This window comes from Bidens hawaiensis, unplaced genomic scaffold (assembly GCF_021521415.1).
Source record: "Bidens hawaiensis isolate Kalapana, Puna unplaced genomic scaffold, B.hawaiensis_p1.1 tig00084014_1, whole genome shotgun sequence".
Taxonomy (NCBI): Eukaryota; Viridiplantae; Streptophyta; class Magnoliopsida; order Asterales; family Asteraceae; genus Bidens; species Bidens hawaiensis.
This window is the reverse complement of record NW_027504042.1, coordinates 5,083-14,120: the sequence shown is the minus strand read 5'-3', so window position 1 is coordinate 14,120 and position 9,038 is coordinate 5,083. Positions and strand designations below refer to the sequence as shown.

Sequence of the window (9,038 nt, the reverse complement as noted above, 5' to 3'; positions counted from 1 at the left end):
GGTTCCAACGGCTAGAATGGTTATAACGGCTAGAACCGGTTCCTAACCGGTTCCAACCGGTTCGGTTCCAGAACCGGTTCCGGTTCGGTTCCGGTTCCGGTTCCTACCCGGCCCAACTCAAAAATTCAAGAACCGGTCCCGGATCATCGGGTTGAATCAGATAGGGTCCGGTTCCTACCAAAAACGGGTAGGAACCGGTTCGGTTCCGGTTCGGGTTCACCGGTTCGATTCCAGAAACCGGTTTGAATGATCATCCCTACCTCTAGTCGCAGTCCTTTTGGAACAAATACTAATAAAATGTGGGATCATTATCAACTAATTCATTAGTTGAAACCGGAAACAACCAAAAAATAATAGTTGAGATTCATAAAAACCAATACAGTGATTAAAAAAACATCTTCAATTCAAATGAAGAATAATTAGTGTTTTCGTTTGCTCACCAGAAGCGATGCATCGACATATTGATGATCGTCAAACACCCAAATCCACAACAAAATATAAGTATAAACAACAAACCAAACGATCGACATCCGAACCTTTAAAACACTTGCTATACATTGCGTATTAAAATTTAAAAACCACGTAAAACTCAATTAACCCGCGAGCTATTAAGCCTTCCCCACCATTTCTTTTTACCTTTATCACCATCACCCTCTTCATGCCCAAGTTTGTTCAAAATTACCTTTGTCTCCCTCAACCTCGCGGTATAATCCTTCTTCCAACCTTCAAACATTTGCTTCAACCGCCTCAGTTCATGATCCGGGTTCAAATTAGCCTCGACTTGACCCGACTTCACTTCCACCAAAAACTTCGCATCATCTCCGAACACTTGACTTCTTTGTTCAAACTCTTCAGCTAACCGACTAATCACACTCAAACCAGCACTCATCGGTCTCGTATTTTCATGCCCGTTTCTTCTACCACCACCGTTTGTTGCAGAAGCATCCCAACTAGGGGCAGTTTCGTCATTTGCCGTGTTGATTGATGCGTCTGAGTTTCTTTCTGAATCATCATATGAAAGACTCTTTTTGGCTATTGAAAGACTTGATTGTAACGAGCGCATTTGTTTTTGCCATACTTCTTCCATTGACTTCATTTTAAGCTCGTATTCTGACCAACGGTTTTCGTATTGTTGGAGACGTTGGTGGAGGATATCGTTTTCTTCTTCTTTTTCTCTTAAACCGGCTTCGGCTTTTAAGATTCTTCTTTGTAGTTCAGCAAGATATGATGATTTTACCATCACTTCATCCGACACATTACCCTGCTTGTAAAAAAATACGATTTCTTAAATAATACACTAACGCATCAATTTGGACACTTGGAAAATTCTGATTATTTAAAAAGATAGTGATAAAATGGCCAAAAATGATTTTATGATGATTGTAAATATAAAAATATAAGTCTCTGAAATTAGATTAAAAGAAATTGTAAATAGGTAATTATGAAAGTGTAGGGATAATCATGTAAAAGTAAAGTCCAGGGACTTATTTGTAAATTTGGCAGAAGTCAAGGACTTTTTTGAACAGATAATCAAATTCTAAAACTCATATCCAAACACACCTAATAAATAGATTTTAAACAAAATGATGCATAATTACATAATTGTGTACATTTAAAAGCAAATATTATTAATCTACCCATCATATCATCATCATCATCATCATCGTACTCAGTATATCCCACCAATAGCAAAGCTATGGTAGGGTCTGAGGAGGGTAAGATGTTTGTTATTTACCAGATTAATTAACATAAACTGTTTGTTATTTAGCACCTTAATATAGTTGATAAAAAAAATAATAATATATAAAATTACCTTTCCAGAACCAAATTGAAGTAAAGCAATGTCCCCTGAGCATCTTCTAACCAGCCAGCCACGTATAACTGAAAAGACGTTTTTAGTAAGATAAAATAAAGACTAAAATGACATTATTTATTTAAACTTTTCATAACATAATACCAGCTTGTAACGTAATTGTCGCGCCATGAACATCATCGAATCTTTTCTTGCTTATTTTCGCTTTAATATGCTTTTGTATAAGCACAGCTGCCCTGTGTCTATGTAGCAATATTGCAAACTCCTTTCTAGTTTTTTGACCGCGAGCAACTGTAGAAGAATATTGTAATTTGTAAAATCTCCATATACATTTCACATAAAACAAATTAAATTAACTTACATGCTTGAAGAGTGAAAATTCCTCTTTTAAGCTCCTTCATATATCGACGAGCTTTGTGACCTCGAAAGCAGCTTTGAACACGTAATATACCGTTAAGTGTTCGGTTTCGTGTATCCTCAAGTTTACCGATCTGAAACATATTTACAAAAGTTAACATGTTTGTAGTTTAATAATTTAAAAGTTATTATTTTTTTCGTCTAACCTGTCCGGTACGAAAGAACAACTTTGTGTAACCAATTTGATACATTTCAGGAAGAATATCAAACTGGTGAAGAATGGCAACTGATACGCTTAGTGGATCTTGCATTGCAACATGTTCTAGCAGAAGAAAACCATACCTAATGCAAGAAAGACGTTGGTGTGTAAATAAATATTATCTTTGACTAATTTCCAAAAGCGAAAAGTTTATAATTTGTAAAAAGGGATTAGAAGAAAGAGAAATCAAAATATAAAACGCTTTAATATTCATGGCATTTATCCTCTTCCCTTAACTTGCATTAATATGAGAATATGAAGTGTAAGGAGAAGGGTATAATAGTCATATGATATTAAGTTTTTGGTTGGGTAAATATGATATTATGCGAATTTTCAAGGGGGGTATATGTAATTGCCCCTAAAATAATATACCTTCTTGCAAATTTCTGATGGGACATTCTCGTCGGAAATCCAGATCTTGAAATTCTAACAACTTCCAAGACACCACAACATCTCAGCTGTTGTAACACAAGTTCTTGTTGGTAAATACCAGGAGATTGTGAATTATTAGGTTTAATGCAGCGTATGAAATGAGGTGTTGTGCTTTCCAGTCGTTGCATTAATTGGAAAAGTTGGCTCTGAATAAGATGAAATAAAGCACATTAACCTTTAAAAGATGTTAAAAATAATAATGTATGAGTATGACCTTTAGAATGACCATACCTTAAACTTGGTTACAACACTAAGCTTCTGAGAATCTGCTCCACCTGATTTATGTAGCGGTCCAGGAACGGGTTTTTCTGATGAAGAAAGCAAATTTGACGCAAATGCTTGTGGGAGTTCACATGTGCAAGAGGATAAAAGTTGGATGGAATCTAAATGTAATAAGTCACGGTTTTTCTCCAGAAATCCACTTGTATCATAAATAACCTGAACGAGAACGATTTATATTAATAACTTAACACCAAATAATATAATCATTGTATTAAAGAAAGATGTGTGTATGCGTGCTTACTTCTCCTGCATAATGATGAACGGTAAACGCTTTTCCTCGTTCTCCTCTAAAACAAGAATTAGTTTTTAAATGCTGTTTTAGCTTTGTTGCAAACGTCATATCTGTGCCATTTGGGAAAGTAGATTCTTCATCCAGTAAAGTCAGTAGACCCAATGGTTTCTGTTAAACAAAATTTTAAGAAAAAAACAAAAATTTGAGGAATTTTGCTTTTAGAAACAAAAATAACAATAAATACAGGAAAGATAGGATAGGTTATGAGATAAGCAGGAAACCTTTTCAAAAAGATTAAGACAATCTTGATTGTCTTCAAACTCCACTTTAGCCCAATCAATGCCATCTTGAATGTATTCCTAAGACACCAGATTTATTTAACATGAAAAAACTGTTAATAAATATACTCACAAAATATAATCAATTAATCACCACTCATGAAGTTTATTAGTCAAAAGGACTACCTCTTGTTCTAACTTGAATAAATGGCGATTGAAATGTTGCTGCAATCGTTCATTTGCATAATTAATGCAAAACTGCTCAAAACTATTAACATCAAATGATTCGAACCCGTAAATATCAAGAATGCTAATAGATCTTCCTGTTCGACGTTTGCCTACAGCAAGTGATTTGTTGATTTGTTCCACCAACCAATCAAACAAACAAGAATATATTGATTTTGCCAAAGCATCTCTTGTGTCAATTGCCTGAAATAATTATGTTTTAAAAATAATCACAATAAAGTTAACCCCATAAACTGTTGTGATAAATTAATGAGTAACTGTTTACTTACCTGAGCTAGTGTTAGCTTTTGAACAATGATATCATTATTAACTTTCATTTTTCTGGTAGATAAAGCAAGCTTTAGATCATCAGCCTCACAACCGATTAACTTAGCCACATTCAGCAAAGCTGTTATTGACATTATTATAGTAAACTTAATAAAAATGCATGATTAATTGATCATGTAAATAATAAATAATTAAAATTTACCTTCATCAATAACAGGTTCAACATGGTTTTCATTATCAACTATAGAGAATGTCACATTTCCAAGCCACAATACTGCTGCAAGCATTGCAAAAGCATTTTCTTGATTCTCTTTGCTAACATGTACAGTATCCAGTGCTTCCTGAAAAAAAGTAAAAACTTAATAATAATTATCTATCTATTCGTTTTATAATAAAAAAGGGTGAAACGAGAGATACAGTACCACTACAACACGAAATTCTTCAGCATCATCGACCCCATTGATTGAAAAACAAGTGCTTTGTTGCAAATACTTGTACTCATTTGCACTCTTCAAGTTTAATTTCTCTGTAACAGAAAAATAAAGATAAAGAAAGATTAATACTTAACAGTTTTATTAAGTTGTTAAACATTCAGAAATTACTACCTCTAAGAGAAGGTGGAGCTCCTGCACAAAGCTGATAAAATGAATGGTACGACCGTTCTCCCTCTGTGCATTGAACAACTCTTGACTTTTCAAGCAAAACTGCAAAATGTTGAAAATAACAGGACACCAATGTCAAGTAAATAATAAAGAAAAACTTTAACTCAAAATTTTGAAAAGAATTGACATTGATCTTACATGTCTGGATCTTGGCACCAGATATTTTTCCAGTTTCACTGAAGTGAATTTCAATCAATTTTCCCTGATGTTCATATATGTTATTGTTAGAAGATAGGAAAATAGAGCTAGCGTAATTACGTAAAAAAACCTTAAATCCAACATAAAGAAAAAGAACTTACAAAACGACTCGAATTGTTATTTCTTGATGTTTTTGCATTACCAAAAGCCTCTAAAATCGGATTGGTTTTCAGTATTTCATATTCTATTCCACTTCCACCTCCCAAAGCAGCCAAATATTGCATTGCTATCTTTGCCGTTTCAGTTTTCCCAGCTCCACTTTCACCACTAGACAATATAATATAATATAATATATAACATGAGTGCATTATATTCATATGTAGTAGATAACATATAAGCATTCCTATAGAGATTCTTGAACTAACCTTATCACAATAGATTGGTTTACTTCATCTGCAAGACGAAACAAAAGGGCAAGAATTACATAGTCAGATGACCAAAGTGACAAAAGAAGCTTCATAAAAGTATAAAAGGGAAACATTAAAAAAAAACCTCTAATCATTTCCCGGATAGCTGTATCAGCAATAGCATATACATGAGGACTGTCTATGGATTTACTCTTATAGGCTTCAATATATTCACTCCCGTATAATGGGATTTTCTTGAAGGGATTGATGGCAACCAAAACCGGTCCTGCTTTGGACTGTTAACAGAGAATGAGGCGAACACAACATCAATAAAGATAACAAGTTTTGGAATGCATAGAAAAGCTTTATAATATGGGTTGACACTTACATAGATCATGTCTCTATCATATCTGTATTGAAGATTGTACAAGACTGATGGTTCGTTTAGATAACTTAGTTGCATAAGATCATCTACTCCATCAAGGATTTCCGGGTTTGCAGGTAATAGGCTATCAGAACTCACCTTTAATACCTAATAAAATGAGAGGTCAAATAAAAAGTTGTGATTATTTGAAACACCAATAATATTAAGTAACACATAAATGAGTTCGCGTACTTTTTCTTCAGAGAATGATATGAGTGACTCGGATCCTGAAATAGATATAATCTTGGCCAGCTCCCAGTTCCCATCAGATGTTTGGAACCATGATTGAAGCTTCTGAATCATCGAGATGAGTAATATTAGATGCATGACAATATGCATATGTATATAGGTTAACCTCAAAAGCCAACAATACGATAAAGTTGTACTAATATAAATTTGCAGAGTTTAAAGTAAACTCACAACACATCGAGTTAATGGAATTACAATGTTATGTTGTCCTATGAATAAGGTAGCTCCTTCCTTGAAATGCAATATCAGTTTATATATTCATTATGTATCCAGAAAATTGAGGCTTTTCTCACTGTGTGAGATTTGATATTTTTTAATTTACTGTAAAGTAGATGCTAGTGTTTCCAGTCTAGTTGAATGAAAGAAAAGTTCACTTGTAAATAATAATATTACAACAGATATAATCCCTATGGGCACTACATAGCCTTTTCATACATTGGGTTACAAGATACGTATTCATCAAGTAGTGACTTAATCTTGCTAACTTGCACCTTGATTTCCCATTTGGGTTTTTTGGGTGATCAAATATTACAGCAAACGTTAAACACAAACATTGTCGTCTTGTTAAATGTCAGCCAACCAATTAATCATTTGTTTGGCTTTTAAATCACTCCTTGTTTCTTGTCATGCATAGAAAATTGAAAATAGATTCGAAGATGTATCTACATAACGAAATTTTATAAAGACTCTTATCACTAATGTGCCTGTTAAACTTCCTTAAAACAAAGGTTGCTTAACAACTTGCAACAATTAACTTACAAGGAAACATAGCAATAATCTGCTAGCAAAAAATCAGGAAAACTGATTTATCAATTTTGCACTTTAAGATATGTGTGGCACAACTTTACCCACACATAGTCAATATTTATTCTAAAAAACTAAAGGAAAAACAGCCACGTAGATCAAGCTATCACACAGATCACATATTCAGTTCACATGCCATTTTTTCCAGCTTACAAACTAACTGATACAACTTTACAGGCATACACATAGAAACAAACAGACACAAAATCATCTGTTCATTCTTTCTTGTCTTTAATACACAGAATCAATCTCATTTGTCATCATCTTGACATCATCATTTCCATCTCTAACAATCAAACAACTGCATCGTAATGTGAGATTTAAGTGATAGTTCATCATGCTTTCAAAAATTCTATAGAAATCCACATAAAGTTTCTAATATATGTTCTAAACATTTTTCAAATATAGGCTTCAAATTAATATCTGTGTGTGAAGATTGTAGATGTGGATGTGTTGGATGCTTGAACAGATTAAGCAGATGAAAAAACAGAAACAAGAAAATAGCAAGGCAAGCTTCAACGGATCTATATGTTTTTCAATATTACATTATTACAAATTCTTGGATTGACCGCTTGATACGATCAAGTAAACATATGTGTCAAAATGAAAACTTTCCTATCGAATCATGTTTCGGAGATGAAGTCAGAAAAGAAAAAAAACAATTACAAGATCGAACAAGATCATTTTTGCAATATATATCAAGAACTTGGATACCAGATTTACCTTTTTAGCCACATAAGAAGCAGTATCGCCCCATCTCTTGTTACCCCAAGACCCCAAAACCGTTCCTTGAGGAGAAACCGACGGATTAACATCTTCAACCTCATCATCCACAGAAGGCCTCTCAACAGTTGAACTTAAACCATATGGCGACTCATCTTCCACATCCCGATCCATATTCCCACTTCCATTCTCCGGTATACTAACCGAAATCCCACCACCTGTCCCCTTCTCAGTCTTCTCCATAAACCTATAATCCACCGGCAACGACTTGATTGACTTAAATCTAGCACCGCCACCACTTCCCCCTTGTCCAACAGTCGCCATTATTAAAACTTGCACTTATCCTAACGAAAAAGGTGGTATGGGCGAATGAAAAGAGTATGGAACCGAACCAGCTTGGTTGTCACTCAAATAAGTAAACTAACATCACCACATAATAAAGGTGATAGGTCATCTGCCGAAAAAAGTAACAATGATTAACCTTAAGGTCCTACTTGAGTTGCTTCTACTTATAGTATTAATGGAGGGGACCCTAAATAACATAACATTACAACAACACTACTAGCACTTTTCTTTCGGATCGAACTCCCGACAACTTCAGCATCAAATCCATATCATCAACATCATAAAGGTAGTACACCAATAATAATAATAATAATAATAATAATATTTCAATCCACTCTTTGCCAAACTTGTTGCAGATTGATTGACTGACTAACCTAACTTCACTCAAATTCACCAAATTCACCAAATTAACTTCAATTACCACATGTTTACTTCAATTAAACGGTGAATTTGAGTCATCAGCTGCTGAAGTGAATGTAATTCGAGAAATTAGGTTGAAATACCTCAAATTGAGAGATCTGTGGAGTTAAGTGAGGATTGAAGATCTGGATTCAAGTTACGAAATGATAAATGAGCAAAATCGAGAGGTTAAAGTTTAAAACCCTAAAATATGAATATGAATGAATATATGTGGAAAAGAAGACCTGGTCCAAGTCACATGGAAAGAGACGACAGACACATACACACACACACACACACACTTGCCGTTTTGCTTTTTGAAAAACTTCTTTTTCTTTATTTCCTCTCTCTCTCTCTCTCTCTCTCTCTCTCTCTCTCTCAGTCACATATTATTATTATTATTATTATTATTAGTCGTAAAGCGTTATATATATATATACACGTTATATTATATGTATACGTATTTTATTTTAAACCACGCGAAAGTTTAATTGCTAATTTTTATCTTTTGAATATTTAAATTTTTGTTGTAACGGTTTATCATGTAAGCTTGAAACATTATAACCAAGTTTGAAATCAACATATTTCACCTTCGAAATTTCATAATTAAGCTTGGAACACCGTAACCGAACCATTTTGAATTGAAACAAAGGAAAAAAAATACATTGGACAGTTAATTGAACTTAACCGAAGACGGTTAACTGACCTATGGTTAACCATA

General features: G+C 33.9%; 1 protein-coding gene across 1 annotated transcript; it reads right to left on the bottom strand.

Annotated features, from left to right (window-relative positions):
- Positions 1–549: 549 nt before the first annotated feature.
- On the bottom strand, positions 550–8,613 carry LOC143607607 (myosin-1-like). The gene is made up of 21 exons (XM_077082992.1): positions 7,574–8,613; positions 5,990–6,091; positions 5,762–5,905; positions 5,519–5,669; positions 5,392–5,419; positions 5,128–5,293; positions 4,967–5,030; positions 4,772–4,870; positions 4,589–4,692; positions 4,369–4,507; positions 4,169–4,287; positions 3,840–4,082; positions 3,657–3,734; positions 3,385–3,543; positions 3,093–3,299; positions 2,802–3,007; positions 2,377–2,512; positions 2,175–2,304; positions 1,958–2,104; positions 1,814–1,881; positions 550–1,261 (listed from the first exon to the last, which is right to left on the bottom strand). Exons 1-21 carry the CDS (start codon positions 7,895–7,897, stop codon positions 590–592), a joined length of 3,486 nt encoding a protein of 1,161 aa, XP_076939107.1. The 5' UTR covers positions 7,898–8,613; the 3' UTR covers positions 550–589.
- Between the last annotated feature and the right edge of the window lie 425 nt (positions 8,614–9,038).

Bases quoted from the DNA above. Each gene is read 5' to 3' on its own strand.
- LOC143607607 (XM_077082992.1), bottom strand. From the start codon at position 7,897: ATGGCGACTGTTGGACAAGGGGGAAGTGGTGGCGGTGCTAGATTTAAG. The intron at 4,693-4,771 runs GTAGTAATTTCT...TTTCTGTTACAG, and splicing joins AGCTCCACCTTCTCTTAGAG to AGAAATTAAACTTGAAGAGT. The intron at 4,508-4,588 runs GTACTGTATCTC...ACTTTTTTTCAG, and splicing joins AAGAATTTCGTGTTGTAGTG to GAAGCACTGGATACTGTACA.